Source organism: Dendrobates tinctorius, unplaced genomic scaffold (assembly GCF_039654945.1).
Source record: "Dendrobates tinctorius isolate UK_male_01 unplaced genomic scaffold, ASM3965494v1 ptg000005l, whole genome shotgun sequence".
Lineage (NCBI taxonomy): Eukaryota > Metazoa > Chordata > Amphibia > Anura > Dendrobatidae > Dendrobates > Dendrobates tinctorius.
This window is the reverse complement of record NW_027361673.1, coordinates 30,241,380-30,262,099: the sequence shown is the minus strand read 5'-3', so window position 1 is coordinate 30,262,099 and position 20,720 is coordinate 30,241,380. Positions and strand designations below refer to the sequence as shown.

Sequence of the window (20,720 nt, the reverse complement as noted above, 5' to 3'; positions counted from 1 at the left end):
CCTTGAGGACTGGAGTTGGGGAACCTTGGTTTACACCCATATATGGGGTATCAGCGTACTCAGCACAAATTGCACAATAACTTTTAGGGTCTTGTTACCCTTGGGAAAATAAAAATTGGGGGTGAAAAGATCATTTTTGTGGACAAAATTATTTTTTAATTGTACAGCTGTACATTATAAACTTCTGTGAAGCCCTTGGGGGTTCAAAGTTCTCGTCTCATATCTAGATAAGTTCCTTGGGGGGTCTAGTTTCCAAAATGGGGTCACTTATGGGGGGTTTCCACTGTTAAGGCACATCAGGGGCTCTCCAAACGTGACATGGCGTCCGATCTGAATTCCAGCCAATTTTGCATTGAAAAAGTCAAACGGCGCTCCTTCCCTTCTGAGCTCTGCCATGCGCCGAAACAGTGGTTCCCCCCAACATATCAGGTATCAGCGTACTCAGGACAAATTGCACAATAATTTTTGCTGTCCAATTTCTCCTGTTACTCTTGGTAAAATAAAAAAATTGGACCTGAAGCAATTTTTTTGTGAAAAAAAGTTAAATGTTCATTTTTTTTTTAAACATTCAAGAAATTCCTATGAAGCACCTGAAGGGTTAATAAACTTCTTGAATCTGGTTTTGAGCACCTTGAGGGGTGCAGTTTTTAGAATGGTGTCACTTTTGGCTATTTTCTATCATATAGACCCCTCAAAGTGGCTTCAAATGTGATGTGGTCCCTAAAAATAAAATGGTGTTGCAAAAATGAGAAATCACTGGTCAATTTTTAACCCTTATAAGGCTGGTTTCACATTAGCGCTTTTGTGTGCAGCGCATCGTGCGCACCCGTGCGCATGCGCACTGCGCACCTATACTTAACATGACGTGCGCATGGTCTTGCGCATACTTGCGTTTTCGTGCGCATGCGTTTTTTTGTCTTTTGCGCCAGGCGCGCCAGACGCAACATGTTGCATTTTTGGTTCCGCCCTGTCTCGTCAAAAAAACGCATGCGCACGCTTGCGCACGGAATGCGCAAAAACACCACATTGGAGCCTATGGGAACGCATGCGTGCGCATGGTCTTGCGCACGCTTGCGTTTTTTTGCGCATGCGTTTTTGAGTTAAACAAGTCTAGAATGTTCTCTAGACAATGGAAAAAACGTCACACTTAAAAACGCATGCGCATAAAAAACGCCAACGCATGCAAAAAACGCATGTAAAACGCAAACAACGCTGCGTTTTTTTTACACATCAGCGTGCGCATGACGTTAAAAAAACGCGCGTTTGTTTTGCGTTTTTCTTTGCGTTTTTTATGCGCCCGATGCGCTGCGCAAAAAAACGCTAATGTGAAACTAGCCTTACTTCCTAACAAAAAAAAATTTTGGTTCCCAAATTGTGCTGATGTAAAGTAAATATGTGGGAAATGTTACTTATCAAGTTTTTTGTGTGCCGTGTCTCTGTGATTTAAGGGCATAAAAATTCAAAGTTGGAAAATTGCGAAATTTTCAAAATTTTCGCCAAATTTCCATTTTTTTTCACAAATAAACGCAAGTCATATGAATGAAATTTTACCACTAACATGAAGTACAATATGTCACGAGAAAACAATGTCAGAATCACCGGGATCCATGGAAGCGTTCCAGAGTTATTACCTCATAAAGGGACAGTGGTCAGAATTGCAAAAATTGGCCCGGTCATGACCGTGCAAACCACCCTTGGGGGTGAAGGGGTTAAGGCTAAGTTCACATTAGGCGTTGTTGCAGCTTTTTAATGCAAATTTTATGCTGCACTTTCCAGTACCAGCTATGTCTGGGATTTCAGAGATCTCCTGCACACACCTTGGGGTTTTTTTGTCATCAGTATTTTGTGCTTTCCATGGTTTTTCTGTCACTTCTTTCAGCGTTTTTCACCCATTGAAAAGCATGGTTTTACTGCAAAGCCTGATTCTATGGGACTTAACACTAAACTTTATCAGCGTGAACAAGAGACAAGTCTAACATAACAAAAACCCGCAGCAAAACGCCCAGTGTGAACTTACCCTAAGAGGTGTGTGCCCGCCACAAAGGCTGTGTGCACACGCTGCGGAAAAGGTGCGGATTCATCCGCGCGGATTTTGTAAAATCCGCAGGTGAAACCGCAGGTCAAAATACCTGCGGTTTTACCTGCGGATTGCTCTGCAGTTTGGCCCTGCGGTTTTTCATCTCCTCAATGGAGGAGATGGCAAACCGCAGGGGAATCCGCAGAAAGAATTGACATGTCAATTCTTTCTGCGGATTGAAAACCGCAGATAATCAGTGCGGAAAATTCCGCACCGTCTGCACTGCGGTTTTTGATTCCCATAGGGAATCATTGTACTGTACACCGCAGCACCGCAGCAGCCAAAACCGCTGCGGAACCGCAGCAAAATCCGCAGCGTGTGCACACAGCCAAAGCCTACTCCAGCTAAGGCCCAGTCTCACATTACGAGATCATTAGCGATCTCGCTGTTGCGTCACCGATCAGCGACCTCACCAGCGATCTCACTACGTGTGACACATAGCGGCGACCGGCCCCCCCTACTGGATATCGCTGATCGTGCTCGAATGTCCAGGGCCATTTTTGATCGCTGGCGTCCCGCTGGCCAGCATGCATCGCTGTGTTTGACGCTGACGAGCGACCTCGCTGACGACACAGAACTCAGGGACACAGGCGTGAGTGGTCAGAATCGCTGCTGTGTGACAAGGTCCCAACGACCGCATCGCTGTGAGATCTTCCTGTGTGGCAGCTCACTAGCGACCATTTAGCGACGTACCAGCGATCCTGAACGGGTCATATCGTGGTCAAGGATTGCTGGTGCGTCGCTAAATGTAACGGGACCCTTAGGACTGGGTGACTCACATACTGTGACGTTTCAGAGCTCTTTGTGCTGGATGAATTGTTTGCCTGGAACTCAGCAGCCCAGGACCCCCACAGCCTGGAGCCCACCCTGAGGGAACCTGCACCAGTGTGTAGAGCAGGTCAGTGGCAGAAACCATGAGGTAATGGCTCTTTGTGTGGCGTCCTCATACTCCAGAGAGCAGCTTATAGGTAGCGTTCCCCTTTAAGTGCCCCATGCACGCTGCTGTCTGCAGCACACGGGTCTCCGGCGGCCCCTGCAGCCGGTCTGCTATAACGCCGGGGATGCTGCAGCTTCCATCCTCTCAGCAGCCGGTTGGGCACCGCCTTAATGACGTCACGGGGACTGACGACCCAGCTGTTCGCAAGGCAGGGCCTGCCGTGACGTCACCGACCTGCATTATCTCCGTCACACGGCAGCTGCGGCCGGGGAGGTGAACAATACGCGAGCATCCGCTGCATCGCCGCCGCGGCCTTCTCTGCCCCCGCCCTCCATGAGCAGCATGTAAACAATGCATACATAGCTGTCACCGGGGAGATCGCAGCGTGGGCACGGGCCAGGATGGATTTCCAGCAGCTGGCAGACGTCGCCGACAAATGGTGCTCGAACACCCCTTTCGATCTGATCGCCACCGAGGAAACGGAGCGGAGGATGGATTTCTACGCCGACCCCGGGGTCTCCTTCTACGTGCTGTGCCCTGACAACGGCTGCGGGGACAATTTTGTGAGTATGCGATGTGCCAGGTGCCCGCGCTGCGGACAAGGCCTGGTGGCCGAGGTGGGCATGGCCGTGCGTGCAGGCGGGGGCTTACCATGGTGTGTCCCATAGGCCTAGTGTTTGTGATGGGCTGGCATGTGTCCTGTCTGCTGCACTGCAGGGTTCAGGCCTGGCACTGTGTGTATGGGCAGCACATACCACCATGCATGGAGCACGTACATTAGAGGCAACAGCTGCTCCCCTGCTGGCACAGAACCAGTCAGGCCACTGCCCTGGGAGAGTACTCACTGGGTCAGCTGTTCCAATAAATACCCTGCACAGTGGTGGGCAGGCACCGCCCCTGGGCACATAGGTAGGCAGCAACCCCCCTGCCCCCGGGCACATAGGTAGGCAGCAACCCCCCTGCCCCCGGGCACATAGGTAGGCAGCAACCCCCCTGCCCCCGGGCACATAGGTAGGCAGCAACCCCCCTGCCCCCGGGCACATAGGTGGGCGCGACCCATACCCTCCCCCCACCCTGGGCACAGAGGTGAGCAGGCACCTAATAGTAGGTTTTGTTTTTAATCCCAAGTAAAGAGCTGTTAACTCCAGAGGTGGAAGAATAAGCGGGATGTCATCATTTATCTGTGTCACATGGTATCATTGGTTCTGGGTAATTTTTGGTCACCGGAGTATGATATTCCATAGAGCTTATAGCAGATCTTGTAAAATAATGATAGAGGGCATTGCCAGCGGAAAAGAAACACTGGTGTGTGCTGCCCCCGTGTGTGAAGACTTGAATGGTCCATTACCTGCGTCCTTAGCTTCGCTTCTCAAAGTTAAATGGACGTCATCGTCAGAAATGACCTCTCTAAATCAGTGTTTTTGTTACATGCATTTAAAAAAAATCCATTGTTTTTTTCACACTGGCCACTAGGAATTTTTCAGCTTTACACTTCATGTACTTTCAGGAAGAGTTTTCGGCAGGCTCCTTATCATCAGAGACGCCTACTAGCAGAGGGCATAAAGAAAAGCCCAATACAGAGATTATATTTTATCCAAAAAAAATGTTTACGAAAGTTAATAAAATCATCAAATGCAACCAAAATTGTAGTAAAGTGTTGCGTATGATGGAATGGCACCTATAAGGGTTAATTCAGCACATACATAGTAATTAGAATGGCCTAGATAACAAGACTGAGCTTGATATCGTATGATGAGGGGATATTAATAATCCCATATATAATATGGTTGTCCAATTTAAAGTATATCCATAGTAGTTTAAAAATTCCTATTTTCCATGTGTCTCTGCCGCCCCAATGTACGTTTCGCCCTTGTTTGTCAGGGGGCATCGTAAGCCTTAACAAGTTGTCCTCTATTTTAAGTGACTATCTTGTCATATCGGGAAAATGCCTTTAAAAGGGTTTTATGGTTTTGGCAAACCCTTTTCCTCTTGCTGCAGTTTGTTTTAGGCCGGCGTCACACTAGCTATGGCATCCGATGCGAGTGAATCAGATGCAATATGCTAATGACTCTCGGCTCTTGCTCTGCTGCAAGCAGGAGCCGAGTGTGATGCGACTGTGCTCCGAGATCGCACAAATAGGATCGGAGCACAGCTGCTGAGGAGGAGGAGAAGTGAATTTCTCCATCTCCTCCATTACCGGCGTCCAGGTATAACGCACATCACTCGGATGATGACTTTTCGATGGCCTGCCACCTCAGTACTGCCGACAATAGCAGACACTGATAGCAGTGATGGAAACGTGCCACTGGACCCAGGTAGGGTGGGTAAAGCAGAGTTTGTTTTTAACCCAGTGATGTAATCACTAAGGTGTCAGTTTGTGGTTTAGTGCATATAACCTACACTCAGCTCTTGTTTACTTTAGTATCAGCGTCTCCATTTCTAAAGGATCCATGAGAGGCAGCCTGAACTGAGCTGAAGAGCGCGGCACATCACAAAAAACATAAAACTGCCACTAACCAACACTCGGAACAACCCGTTCAATAAATAATTTCTTCATTGTGAATTGGACGTGAAAAAAAAAAATGTATGTGACCTCAAGATGTTTCATGACATGGGTTTTCCATGGATTGGACTTGTTTCTCCAGCACATCCCAAAAACTCAATCAGATTAAGGGATGCCAGTTTTGTTCAACCATTCATGACCATTTATTTGAAGTGAAGGAGGACACTGGTATTGGGGAAGCTGATGGCCATATAATGTGTCCTTGCTCTGCAACATTCTTTTAGTAGGTGCTACATATTAAAGTAACATCAGTGAATGTCTGGACCCGAGGTTTCTCACCATAAGACTTCGCTCACACGAGCGTATAACACGGCCGAGTGCCATGCAATGTTTTATCAGATAGCACGCAGTCCAATGTTGTTCTATGGGGCAGTGTAGATCAGTGATTATGAAAAGAGAAGGAAGATCCGGCACTGGAGACTTGATAAAATCTACGATGAGTTTTATTCACATAATTTCATGATAAAACCATAAAGGGGAAAACAGACCCCCACGCCTGATGCGTTTCGAACCTTACACCAGGTTCTTCCTCATGTCTCTGAGGAAGAACCTGGTGTAAGGTTCGAAACGCGTCAGGCGTGGGGGTCTGTTTTCCCCTTTATGGTTTTATCATGAAATTATGTGAATAAAACTCATCGTGGATTTTATCAAGTCTCCAGTGCCGGATCTTCCTTCTCTTTTCATGTTTGCAACACATGGTGGTCAGCCATTTGATCCCTAGGCACGACCGGCTTACAGGACTATTTTGGAGAGCACAAATTTCCCTTTCCCCTTCCTAATTTTCTAGATCAGTGATTACTTTCCGATTCGGCAGCTAGTTGAGATTGCATCCGAGAATCGGATCGCATGCACCCATACAAGTCTAAAGGCGCTTGTGAAAGATCGATTGCACTCGGATGTCATCCCAGTGCAGTCCCATTACAGCAGATGCTGGCAATGGAGAAATTACATTCCCAGTCTCCTCGATAACCTGTGCGTCGATTCTCCAGAGCATCTTGGTGACAACTGTTCACCATGTAAGTGATATGCTGTCGACATAATGAAAAAGAGAACTTCATTCATCTGAACCAGCCACAATCTTTCACTCCTGCATGGGTAATCTGCTTTTGGCGGTGCACAAGGTTCAGTATGGGGACTCTGTCTGATCATCAGCTACGGACCCCCAATTGCAGCAAGCTCAGTGTGCTCTGACGCTTTTCTATAATAGGACGGGACCAGACAGGCTAATCTTCGCTCCCCATGTATATACATTTCCCTTGGGCATCCGTGACCCTGTCGCTGGTTCACAGGTTATTCTTATTTAGATCTCTATTGCTAGGTACTAACCGCTACGTAGCATGAACGCTCCACAAGACATGCTGTTTTGGAAATTCTATGATGTGCAGGCCCGGATTGGTAATATACCCAACAGGGCATTTTCCCGCTGGGCTGCTGTCATGTGGGCCGCGGGTGGCAGCGCCCAGTCATTGGAGGCCGCTTGCCAGCTGATGCGGCCATTGGCACTCCATTCTCGCCCTAGCATGAGACCTGCCCTCCCCACACACTCCATCCTCGCGCGCCCCCCCCCCCCCCCCACGCACTCCATCCACGCCCCCCCCCCCCCCCACGCACACTCCATCCACGACCTAGCATGAGAAATGTGTATGGGATGACCGGAGCCAAGTGTGTACGAACCATACAAAACAGGCTGTTCCCACGGACACAGGAGTACACGGTAGAGCCCCGAGGAGCATTTTAAAACTCGCACATGACGTTCCACCTGAAGGGATGTGCTGGAAGCTGACCGGAAATGAGATAACTTCATGAGGAGATTGTGACGGAACTAGGAATGCTTCAAATACATCACCATGTCCTCCTCCGACAGCGCAGACATCAGGATCGCCTTGGAATCGGGGATGCCGGCCATGTGAGCGGATCATGGTATGTCCTGCATCGGGAGGCTCAGGTGGGCACTACAATGGGAGCCGGGCTGCTATAGTATCTTTATAGAATATATCTTTATTTCTTTCTCTCTGTTTCTTTCTTTCTCTGTTCTTTCTCATTCTCTGTTCTCTTTCCCTCATTTTCTTTCTCTCTCTCTGTTCTTTCTTTCTCTCTCTAATCTTTTTCTTTTTTCTTTCTTTCCCCTCTTTCTTTTTCTTTCCTCTTTGTTTCCTCTTTCTCTCTGTTTCTTTCTTTCTTTCTTTCTCTCTGTTCTTTCTTTCCCCTCTTTCTCTCTCTCTGTTCTTTCTTCTCTCTCTCTGTTCTTTCTTCTCTCTCTGTTCTTTCTTCTCTCTCTCTGTTCTTTCTTCTCTCTCTCTGTTCTTTCTTCTCTCTCTCTGTTCTTTCTTCTCTCTCTCTGTTCTTTCTTCTCTCTCTCTGTTCTTTCTTCTCTCTCTCTCTCGCTCTCCTTTCTCTCTCTCTCTCGCTCTCCTTTCTCTCTCTCTCTCGCTCTCCTTTCTCTCTCTCTCTCGCTCTCCTTTCTCTCTCTCTCTCGCTCTCCTTTCTCTCTCTCTCTCTCGCTCTCCTTTCTCTCTCTCTCTCTCGCTCTCCTTTCTCTCTCTCTCTCTCGCTCTCCTTTCTCTCTCTCTCTCTCGCTCTCCTTTCTCTCTCTCTCTCTCGCTCTCCTTTCTCTCTCTCTCTCTCTCGCTCTCCTTTCTCTCTCTCTCTCTCTCGCTCTCCTTTCTCTCTCTCTCTCTCTCGCTCTCCTTTCTCTCTCTCTCTCTCTCTCTCTCGCTCTCCTTTCTCTCTCTCTCTCTCGCTCTCCTTTCTCTCTCTCTCTCTCTCTCTCGCTCTCCTTTCTCTCTCTCTCTCTCTCGCTCTCCTTTCTCTCTCTCTCTCTCTCTCGCTCTCCTTTCTCTCTCTCTCTCTCTCGCTCTCCTTTCTCTCTCTCTCTCTCTCTCTCTCGCTCTCCTTTCTCTCTCTCTCTCTCTCGCTCTCCTTTCTCTCTCTCTCTCTCGCTCTCCTTTCTCTCTCTCTCTCTCTCTCGCTCTCCTTTCTCTCTCTCTCTCTCTCTCGCTCTCCTTTCTCTCTCTCTCTCTCTCTCTCGCTCTCCTTTCTCTCTCTCTCTCTCTCTCTCGCTCTCCTTTCTCTCTCTCTCTCTCTCTCTCTCGCTCTCCTTTCTCTCTCTCTCTCTCTCTCGCTCTCCTTTCTCTCTCTCTCTCTCGCTCTCCTTTCTCTCTCTCTCTCTCGCTCTCCTTTCTCTCTCTCTCTCTCTCTCTCGCTCTCCTTTCTCTCTCTCTCTCTCTCTCTCTCCTTTCTCTCTCTCTCTCTCGCTCTCCTTTCTCTCTCTCTCTCTCTCTCTCTCTCGCTCTCCTTTCTCTCTCTCTCTCTCTCTCTCTCTCGCTCTCCTTTCTCTCTCTCTCTCTCTCTCTCTCTCGCTCTCCTTTCTCTCTCTCTCTCTCTCTCGCTCTCCTTTCTCTCTCTCTCTCTCTCTCTCGCTCTCCTTTCTCTCTCTCTCTCTCTCTCTCTCGCTCTCCTTTCTCTCTCTCTCTCTCTCGCTCTCCTTTCTCTCTCTCTCTCTCTCGCTCTCCTTTCTCTCTCTCTGTCTCTCTTCCTTAGTGCCAGTCAGTGTGCCCATAATGCCAGCCACTGTACCCTCAGTACCAGTCAGTGTGATCAGCAGTGTTAAATGGGTGCGGTTGGGCGTGGACATGGGTGTGACTAGTTGTAAAATGGGTGTGGCCGGGACGTGGCCTAAAATTTGCCGCGACGTGCTGAGTGCGTCATCCTTTGTCCCTCTTTCCCTTCGTCAAAAGTTGGGAGGTATGGAGTATCCAAAATCCTGTTTAAAGTAAACTCTGTTAACACCTTCTCTGCCTCCTGCTCTTCACTGCATCCAACGAACCTCACTTCCAGTATCTCTTTTAGTGTCTCGCATGTTAATACCTGCCACTTTGTCCCTCTTTCCCTTCTTCAAAACTTGGGAGGTATGATGGGGGCGGCTATGACCAGGGGGTCTGGTTGCCCAATGGATAGCAGTTCTGCCAGGAATTCTGTCATCGTGCGTACAAAAGGGGACCTGTACCTAAAAGCAATAAATAGGACTGAGCTGAAATACTGGGCACAGCTCTGACTACATGTTATATAGTCGTATAGTCTCCTCTCACTTCTTGTAACCTACAAGTGTACAAAGATATTATATAGTCACCATGTGACTAGTGGGCCTGTGTAATTTCAAATGCCAGGGCTGAATTTTAGTCCCAGTCCGGCCCTGATGATGTGGTCTTCTGAACATTATAATATGGCCCTTGATGGCTTTCCTGCTTTGAGCACAGTTAATTCAAGAACAGCTAGTTCACTTGCTGCCTAATGTAACTCATCTTATGACTGGTGCCAGTTGTCGCCTTTAAAACAGGTGAAGTGACTGTAGATCTTTGTGCAATCTGCAAAATTAAGCAACTGTCTAAATTTGCCTTTAAAAATAAAAATTCTGTTGACATGCTGCTGTAGAATGTCTGCAAGTCTTTTATCTAGCTGAGAGCTTTGCAAAAAAAGAATACAAATCCGTCAGCTTTCAGAGTGGTTGTACACAGATTTCTACAATGTGGACATTTATTTGCTTGTAGTATTGCTAGAGAGGCAAATCTGAATCCCTGCTGGACTGCAAAAGACCTTCAGAAAGATTTAGCAAACTCTGCAGTTGCGGTACATTGTCCTACTGTTCAGAGACACCTGCACAATTAGGGCCTTCATCAAAGAAGTCATCAGAAGAAAACCTCTCCTGCTTCAGAAGTATGCAAAAGCACATCAAACAAGCCTGATGCATTTTAAAAAAAACAAGTTCTGTAGACCAATGAGGTTGAAATAGAACTTTTTGGCCACAAAGATCAAAGGTATGTGTGGAGAAAAAAGGGCACAGAATTTCAGGAAAAGAACATCTTGCCAACTATTGCCCCATCCTGATGCTTAATCAGGCTTTGGGTTGTGTTGCAGCCAATGGCACGGGGAACACTTCGCGGATAGATGGAAGAATGTATTCAATGAAATTTCAAAAAAATCTTGATTGAAGCATAACACCATTTGTAAAAAAAAAACAAAAAACTGAAGTTGAAAAGAGGATAGCTTCTACAAATGGATAATGATCCTAAACACAGGTAAAAATTCACAATACACTACCACAAAATGAGCAAGCTGAAGATTTTACAATGGCCCTTACAGTCCTCTGATCTGAGCATCATTGAAAATCTGTGGCTAGACCACAAAATAGCAGTGCCTGCAAGACGACCCAGGAATCTCTCAGGACTGGAAGAATTTCCCAAGGAAGAATGGCGGAAAATCCCTAAAATAAGAATTGAAAGACTCTTGGCTGGCTACAAAAAGTATTTACAAGCTGTGATCATTGCAAAAGGGGTTCTACTAGATACTAATCTTGAAGGGAGCCCAAACTTCTGCATCGGCCCTTTTTACTTTTTGTAATTTTAAAAATGTAAAAGATGAAAATAGATATACACTGCTCAAAAAAATAAAGGGAACACTAAAATACCACATCCTAGATATCGCTGAATGAAATATTCCAGTTGCAAATTTTTATTCATTGCATAGTGGAATGTGTTCAGAACAATTATCAATGTAAATCAAAATGAATATCCCATGGAGGTCTGGATTTGGAATGATACTCAAAATCAAAGTGGAAAATCAAATTACAGGCTGATCCAACTTCAGTGGAAATGCCTCATGACAAGGAAAAGATGCTCAGTATTATGTGTGGCCTCCACGTGCCTGTATGACCTCCCTACTGTACAGCGCCTGGGCATGCTCCTGATGAGGCGGCGAATGGCCTCCTGCGTTATCTCCTCCCAGACCTGGACTAAAGCATCAGCCAACTTCTGAACAGTCCGTAATGCAACCTGACGTTGGTGGATGGAGTGAGACATGATGTCCCAGATGTGCTCAATCGGATACAGGTCTGGGGAACGTGCAGGCCAATACATAACTTCAATGCCTACATCTTGCAGGAACTGCTGACACACTCCAGCCACATGAGGTCTGGCATTGTCCTGTACTAGGAGGAACCCAGGGCCAACCGCACCAGCATATGGTCTCACAAGGGGTCTAAGGATCTCATCTCGGTACCTAGTGGCAGTCAGACTACCTCTGGCGAGCAAATGGAGGGCTGTGCGGCCCTCCAAAGAAATGCCACCCCACACCATTACTGACCCACTGCCAAACCGGTCATGCTGAAGGATGTTGCAGGCAGCAGATCGCTCTCCACGGCATGTCCAGACTCTGTCATATCTGTCATATGTGCTCAGTGTGAACCTGCTTTCATCTGTGAAGAGCACAGGGCGCCAGTGGCGACTTTGCCAATCCTGCTGTTCTGTGGCAAATGCCAAGTGTCCTGGACAGTGTTGGGCTGTTAGCACAACCCCCATCTGTGGACGTCGGGCCCTCAGACCATCCTCATGGAGTTGGTTTCTAACCGTTTGTGCAGACACGTGCTCATTTGTGGCCTGCTGGAGGTCATTTTGCAGGGCTCTGGCAGTGCTCCTCCAGTTCCTCCTTGCATAAAGACAGAGGTAGCGGTCCTGCTGCTGGGTTGTTGCCCTCCTATGGCCCCCTCCACATCTCCTGGTGTACTGGCCTGTCTCCTGGTAGCGCTTCCAGCCTCTGGACACTACACTGACAGACACAGCAAACCTTCTTGCCACAGCTAGCATTGATGTGCCATCCTGAATGAGCTGCACTACCTGAGCCACTTGTGTGTGTTGTAGAGTCCGTCTCATTCTACCACGAGTGTGCAAGCACAGCCAACATTCAAAAGTGACCAAAACATCAGCCAGAAAGCATTGGTAGTGAGATGTGGTCTGTGGTCCCCACCTGCAGAACCACTCCTTTATTGAGAGTGTCTTGATAATTGCCAATAATTTCCATCTGTTGTCTATTCCATTTGAACAACAGTATGTGGTGAAATTGATTGTCAATCAGTGTTGCTTCCTAGTTGGACAGTTTGATTTCACAGAAGATAGATTCAGTTGGAGTAATATTCTGTTAAGTGTTCCTTTTTTATTTTTTTGAGCAGTGTATATTTTTTGGCCTAAACTACAAAGGAAATGTGTCATCTTAACTTTCGGCCTTTTAGAGCTAATTTTCTCTTCAAATTGTTTAAAGGGAATCTGTCAAAGATTTCACCCCCAAATTAATAAGTGCATGTACGGTGTCATGTAAACGTTTGGCAACCCTTGTCAAAATTACTATTATTGTGAACAGTAAACCGGAATCTGTCAACTTATTTTTGCCCTATGAGATGTGGCCACCGCCATCAGGGGCTTATCTACAACATTCTGTAATGCTGTAGATAAGCCCCCGATGTAACCTGAAAGATAAGAAAAACGAGTTATATTATACTCACCCGGGGGTCCGGTCCGATGGATGTCGCGGTCCGGACCGACTCCTCCTATCTTTTAGTGATGACATCCTTCTTCCTTCTGCCGTGGCTCCTGCGCAGGCGTACTACTGTATATCTGCTCTGTTGAAGGCAGAGCAGAGTACTCCAGTGCACAGGCGCCGGAAAAGGTAAGAGAGGTCCAGTGCCTGCGCACTGCAGTACTTTATCTGCCCTCAACAGCGCAGATAAAGTACGCCTGCGCAGGAGCCGCGGCAGAAGTAAGGAGGAGGACGTCATCGCTAGAAGATGGAAGGCACCAAACTGCAACACCCACCACACCGGACCACGCCCTCCGGTGAGTATAATCTAACTCATTTTTCTTATTTAGAAGGGGGAACACAGTGATATCAATTAGAAGTGGAATAATGTTTTCAATGTGTCCTTTTCCCGAGTGGATGGATGGCAAACCATCCGGTGATAAATGAAAAAAACAAACTGAAAACGGTGAGTGATACACCTGGTAGGGATAATGTGCACAATAAAATAAAAATGAGAAAAATTGCTGTATTAAAAATGCCTTTATTATACAGATCGGCACAACAACATAAGATATACTTGTATTAATAATGCAAATATTAATGCAAAAATGCAATTAAACCACTTTTAATAAAGAGAATAATGTAGGATCTTGTAATTGCATATAATAGATCCGCAAATATAACAGTGATCCCTATACTTCACAGGCCTGGTGCAGAAAATAGAAGGGTAAATGGTTTAAGCAGCATTGAAGTGTAAAAACTGCAAGCAAATATAATCTATTCTGAAATAGTAATCAGTGTGCAAAAACGCAACATATTATGATGAATATCTAGAATGTGCAAAAAAATGCAAATAGTATAAAAGTGCAGATTGCCAATAAACCATAAAAAATATATATGGAGTTGGCACAAAGTGCTAAAAATCTGCAATGTGCGAAAAGGTGCCAATTAAAACAATTTGATACACATAAAATTCAAGATGAAAACAATTGCAATATATGGGGATTATATATGAACTGCTGCAGATAGTAATCACTCATGTGAGAAAGCGCTGACAACCAAGCCTAAGGCTGTGTTCACACACAGCTTTTTTTTAGCGGTTTTCCCAATAAAACCGCTAAAAATAAGCTTCCCATTAATTTCTATGCATTTTGCACTTTGATGCGTTTTTTACCGCGAAAAAAACGATTTGTTAGGCTACTTTCACACATCAGGTTTTCGGCGTCAGGCACGATCCGGCGTCGTGCCGGAACGCCGGATCCGGCAAATGTTTTGTAAAACCGGATGTGACGGATCCGGTTTTCTGCCGGATCCGTCTTTTTCTTGACAGACAAAACCGGATCCGTCTCATCCGGTTCATCCGTTTTTCTATCCGTTTTTCGACGGATTACGCCGGATCCGGTTTTTAAAATTGACCCTTGTGGCTACTGAGCATGCTCAGACCAAAAAAAACGGATCCGGCCACCGGATCCGGCTTTCGCCGGATCCGGCGCATTGCGGCGCTCATAGGCTTCCATTGTGTGAAAAAGCCGGACGCGCCGGATCCGTTACAGTAGACGTTTTTTCCAGACGCCGGATCCGGACACATTGCCGGATCCGGCGAAAACCGGATGAAACGCATGGCCATCCGGCGCGATCCGGCGCAAATGCAAGTCAATGGGGGGGAAACCGGATCCGGCATTGCATTTCGCCGGATCCGGTTTCTGTCAAAAGCGCCGGATCGCGCCTGAAGGCGAAAACCTGATGTGTGAAAGAGGCCTTAGACGGCTTGTCTGTGTCACAATGCATCCTGGGTCGAGCTGTGCGCATGAGCAGCCTAGCGTGCCGGTTTGTTGCATAGCAGCGGCGTCTTTCACATAACACGCCCCTGGGCGGTGCTTGTTTGTGTGATGCCGTCTGCTATGCCGCTTCATGATTGACGCTGACGGCGCATGCGCCGTGTTGTCTCCTACCCCGAATGCATTACTCTATAAATAACCTTTGCTACCGATCACTTAGGCTATGTGCCCACGTAGTTTTTAGGTTGTGCGGATTTTGTTGAAAAATCCGCAGGACAAAAGTCCTGCGGTTTACCTGCGGATTAGCCTGCGGTTTTGCCCTGCGGTTTCACACCTCATAATGATAAGGTGTGAAACCGCAGCGGAATCTGCACAAAGAATTGACATGCTGCGGATTGTAACCCGCAGCAAACCTGCGCGTAAAAATCCGCAGCATGTGCACAGCGTTTTTTTATTTCCATAGGAAATAAAGGTACTGTACAACGCAGCAGAATCTGCTGCGGACCCGCAGAGCCAAATCGGCTGCGGATGCGCAGCAGAATCCGCAGATTGTGCACATACCCTTACCATCTCCCTGACGAAGGAGACTTCCGAAACGTGTGTCGGGGGGCGTTAAATTGGCACACCGCTTCCCCCATACATCCTGAGCTAGCAGGTAATTGGATTTTACCGCTATTATTAGCGCCACGCTTAGGCTTGGTTGTCAGCGCTTTCTCACTTGTGTGATTACTATCTGCAGCAGTTCATATATAATCCCCATATATTACAATTGTTTTCATCTTGAATTTTGTGTGTATAAAATTGTTTTAATTGGCACCTCATTGCACATTTTTAGCACTTTGTGCCAACTCCATATATATTTTTTATGGTTTATTGGCAATCTGCACTTTTGTACTATTTGCATTTTTTTGCACATTTTAGATATTCATCATAATATGTTGCATTTTTGCACACTGATTACTATTTCAGAATAGATTATATTTGCTTGCAGTTTCTACACTTCAATGCTGCTTAAACCATTTACCCTTCTATTTTCTGCACCAGGCCTGTGAAGTATAGGGATCACTGTTATATTTGTGGATCTATTATATGCAATTGCAAGATCCTAGATTATTCTCATAATTAAAAGCAGTTTAATTGCCTTTTTGCATTATTAATACAAGTATATCTTTTATGTTGTTGTGCGATCTGTATAATAAAGGCATTTTTAATACAGCAATTTTTCTCATTTTTATTTTATTGTGCACATTATTCCTACCAGGTGTATCACTCACCATTTTTAGTTTGTTTTTTTTCATTCACTCATTTTTCTTATCTTTCAGGTTACATCGGGGGCTTATCTACAGCATTACAGAATGCTGTAGATAAGCCCCTGATGGCTGTGCCGCATCTCATAGGGCAAAAATAGGGTGACAGATTCCCTTTAACTGTTCACAATAACAGTAATTTTGACAAGGGTTGCCAAACGTTTACATGACACCGTACATGCACTTATAATTAATTTGGGGGTGAAATCTTTGACAGATTCTCTTTTAAGAATTCTTGGATGATCTATGTATGTATCCCAAACGTCACCCTGCAGAATATACTGCTATTTCAATGCTTAAAAAATAAATAAATAAAAATCCTCCGCTCGGATGATTGTGCTTTCCAACCATTTCTGATGAGTTATGTCAATTTCATGCTTCAGTTTCTGGTTGACCGTTTAAAGGGAACCTGTCATTTGAAAAACTGCTGTTAATCTGTAGGTTAAAGGGAATCAGTCACCCTATTTTTCGCCCATCACCTGCCGGCACCGCCATCACGAGACTTATCTACAGCATTCTGGAATGCTGTAGATATGCCCCGATGTAATTTGAAAGCTAAGATAAATAAGTTAGATTATACTCACCCGGGGGGCATTCCGGGTCCGGTTTTGGTCCGATTGGTGTCATGGTACTGTCCAGCGCCTTCCTTCTTCTAACGATGACGTCCTCCTGTTCTTTCCTTCCTGTCGCGGCTACTGCTCAGGCTCGCTGCTCTGCCCTGTTTAAGGAGGTCACTACAATGCTCATTGAGGTTGTCCCTTTATATACATATTCACCAAAATTTTTGTTTGAAAAATGCAGAAGTGCAAGGAATTTAGATGCATTTCTTTTCAAAATATATTGATCCAGAGTAATCATCTGAGCAATCAAAAGTGCCATTAGGGACATTTTAGGGAGCGCTGCTTAATCATAGACTTTTATGGGAGTGCCATCCTTATTTTTGGCCAATAAAATGCTCAATTTTTAGGACGTGGACTTTAAAATAATTTTTTTTTTTTTTTTAAAAGACACTTTTTTTTTTTTTTGCAGCCACCCAACTGTCTGCAATAGTTTACTGCAATCAGCATATAGTTACACCCCAAGAATACCACTGGAGTTGTGCCCCCATCCCCAGCAGGAGCCATACTTCATCTATAGCTGAGCTCCTGCGGTTTGTGCTATATAACTACCATATTGGTCAAATTTTTGGTCGCCACTTGTAGCTTGAAAGTAGTGATGCCCTGCAGTAGGGGATGTAACTCAAAAAATTCCACTGAACTCATTTAAAAGTGTTGTCAGGGATTTTTTTTTCTCTTAAGTTGCTAAGCATTTATCGGCAAGCCTTACCTGCCTGATCTGCTGTGTGACGATCTCTCTAGCCACAGAGTGGTCACAGAGTTCTCCTGCCGGCGATTCTCCTACTTCCCGTCAAGACCAGGGTCGTGGAGTCAGTCGGTGTCTATTTTGGTGGAGTTAGTATAAAATGGGCCAATTCCGACTCCTAAGATACCGTATATAATAAATTGGGGACATTAGTACAATGTAATATGTGCAGTACATTTTTTCATAAGAATTTGGGAAAGTTATAAAATGACCTATAAATGTCTGTTCTGTTCCTGATCTAAGGATCTCTGCTTTTAGCTTAGATGAATCTGTGCTGCACTTTATGTACATGCTCAGTAGTGAGGCAGAGCTGTGGAGATGAATCTGTGCTGCACTTTATGTATAGGCTCAGTAGTGAGGCAGGGCTGTGGAGATGAATCTGTGCTGCACTTTATGCACATGCTCAGTAGTGAGGCAGTACTGTGGAGATGAATCTGTGCTGCACTTTATGCACATGCTCAGTAGTGAGGCAGTACTGTGGAGATGAATCTGTGCTGCACTATATGTACATGCTCAGTAGTGAGGCAGTGCTGTGGAGATGAATCTGTGCTGCACTTTATGCGCATGCTCAGTAGTGAGGCAGAGCTGTGGAGATTAATCTGTGCTGCACTTTATGTACATGCTCAGTAGTGAGGCAGGGCTGTAGAGATGGATCTGTGCTGCACTTTATGTACAGGCTCAGTAGTGAGGCAGTACTGTGGAGATGAATGTGTGCTGCACTTTATGTATAGGCTCAGTAGTGAGGCAGGGCTGTGGAGATTAATCTGTGCTGCACTTTATGTACAGGCTCAGTAGTGAGGCAGTGCTGTGGAGATGAATCTGTGCTGCACTTTATGTACAGGCTCAGTAGTGAGGCAGTGCTGTGGAGATGAATCTGTGCTGCACTTTATGTACAGGCTCAGTAGTGAGGCAGTGCTGTGGAGATGAATCTGTACTGCACTTTATGTACATGCTCAGTAGTGAGGCAGTACTGTGGAGATGAATGTGTGCTGCACTTTATGTACATGCTCAGTAGTGACCAGTGCTGTGGAGATGAATCTGTGCTGCACTTTATGTACATGCTCAGTAGTGACCAGTGCTGTGGAGATGAATCTGTGCTGCACTTTATGTACAGGCTCAGTAGTAAGGCAGTGCTGTGGAGATGAATCTGTGCTGCACTTTATGTACACGCTCAGTAGTGAGTGTTATGAGTGAGTCACCGTAGGAGGCAAAAACAGAAATACAAGCTAAGTCCAGAAAACCAGAGAAGTTGGCAACTATCAGATTGCAGACCCCTGAACCTATCAACACACTAGCAGTAGCCGTGGGGGGTTCCTACGATGCCCTAGACCCCTCGATCACAGCCGGAGAATTAAATAGGCCTAAAGAAAGAAAGGGGAAATCTAAACTGCCCCAGAGCAGACCCCAAAGCAATAGGCAGCCCCCAACATATAATGACGGTGAAGCAAGATGAAAACACTAACACAGACAGAAAGATAGACTGAGCAAAGACGGGGCCCAAAACTACCTAGATAGGAAAGGACAGGAAGGCTGCTGTCTGCAATCTGCCAAACCCTATCAAAGACATAAGCCAACAAGCTGATATGAAAAAGGCCCTGAAGCAGCTAGGCTTCAAAAACTAAATCAGCACTCAGGTATTTTCAGAAGACAGAGCTAAAGGAATTCAGCACACCCCAGCAGGGAATGGCAGAAATCCAGAAAAACAAAGCAAAACAAAGTCAAAGCACCAATGCAAAAAGCCGAGCAGCAAACTTAGCTTTAGAGGAGCAGGAATTCAGACTGGTCTCCAAGGATCCCACGGAGAAATCACCCGCAGGGCAGAAGGGCGTCGGCAGCCTTATATCCGGTCAGTAACTCCACTCAGCCAGTCATCATCATCAGCCTCAGGTGCTTGATAATCAGGCTCACTACCTTTCTTTACCAGAAGAGGGAGTTCCCCGGGCCTCAGTAGTGAAGGGGAAAATGAACTCACAACAAGTGAGGCAGTGCTGTGGAGATGAATCTGTGCTGCACTTTATGTACATGCTCAGTAGTGAGGCAGTGCTGTGGAGATGAGTCTGTGCTGCACTTTATGTACAGGCTCAGTAGTGAGGCAGAGCTGTGGAGATGAATCTGTGCTGCACTTTATGTATAGGCTCAGTAGTGAGGCAGTACTGTGGAGATGAATCTGTGCTGCACTTTATGTATAGGCTCAGTAGTGAGGCAGTACTGTGGAGATGAATCTGTGCTGCACTTTTTGTACATGCTCAGTAGTGAGGCAGTGCTGTGGAGATGAATCTGTGCTGCACTTTATGTATAGGCTCAGTAGTGAGGCAGTGCTGTGGAGATGAATCTGTGCTGCACTTTATGTACATGCTCAGTAGTGAGGCAGTGCTGTGGAGATGAGTCTGTGCTGCACTTTATGTACAGGCTCAGTAGTGAGGCAGAGCTGTGGAGATGAATCTGTGCTGCACTTTATGTATAGGCTCAGTAGTGAGGCAGTACTGTGGAGATGAATCTGTGCTGCACTTTATGTATAGGCTCCGTAGTGAGGCAGGGCTGTGGAGATGAATCTGTGCTGCACTTTATGTACAGGCTCAGTAGTGAGGCAGTGCTGTGGAGATGATTCTGTGCTGCACTTTATGTATAGGCTCAGTAGTGAGGCAGTACTGTGGAGATGAATCTGTGCTGCACTTTATGTATAGGCTCAGTAGTGAGGCAGTGCTGTGGAGATGAATCTGTGCTGCACTTTATGTACAGGCTCAGTAGTGAGGCAGTGCTGTGGAGATGATTCTGTGCTGCACTTTATGTACAGGCTCAGTAGTGAGGCAGCGCTGTGGAGATGAATCTGTGCTGCACTTTATGTACATGCTCAGTAGTGAGGCAGCGCTGTGGAGATGAATCTATGCTGCTCTTTATGTACAGGCTCAGTAGTGAGGCAGTGCTGTTGAAATGAATCTGTGCTGCACTTTATGTACAGGCTCAGTAGTGAGGCAGTGCTGTGGAGATGAATCTGTGCTGCACTTTATGTACATGCTCAGTAGTGAGGCAGTGCTGTGGAGATGAATCTGTACTGCACTTTATGTATATGCTCAGTAGTGTGGCAGTGCTGTGGAGATGAATCTGTGCTGCACTTTATGTACAGGCTCAGTAGTGAGGCAGGGCTGTGGAGATGATTCTGTGCTGCACTTTATGTACAGGCTCAGTAGTGAGGCAGCGCTGTGGAGATGAATCTGTACTGCGCTTTATGTATATGCTCAGTAGTGTGGCAGTGCTGTGGAGATGAATCTGTGCTGCACTTTATGTACAGGCTCAGTAGTGAGGCAGTGCTGTGGCAATGAATCTGTACTGCGCTTTATGTACATGCTCAGTA

At 46.1% G+C, this 20,720-nt stretch overlaps 1 protein-coding gene across 1 annotated transcript in view; it reads left to right on the top strand.

Annotated features, from left to right (window-relative positions):
• Positions 1-3,105: 3,105 nt before the first annotated feature.
• MTURN (maturin, neural progenitor differentiation regulator homolog) overlaps positions 3,106-20,720 on the top strand; it is a 32,051-nt gene continuing 14,436 nt past the window's right edge. Inside the window, exon 1 of the mRNA XM_073569170.1 lies at positions 3,106-3,577. Coding sequence (XP_073425271.1) covers positions 3,416-3,577 — 162 coding nt within the window. The 5' untranslated portion in view covers positions 3,106-3,415. The remainder of the gene's footprint in view (positions 3,578-20,720) is intronic.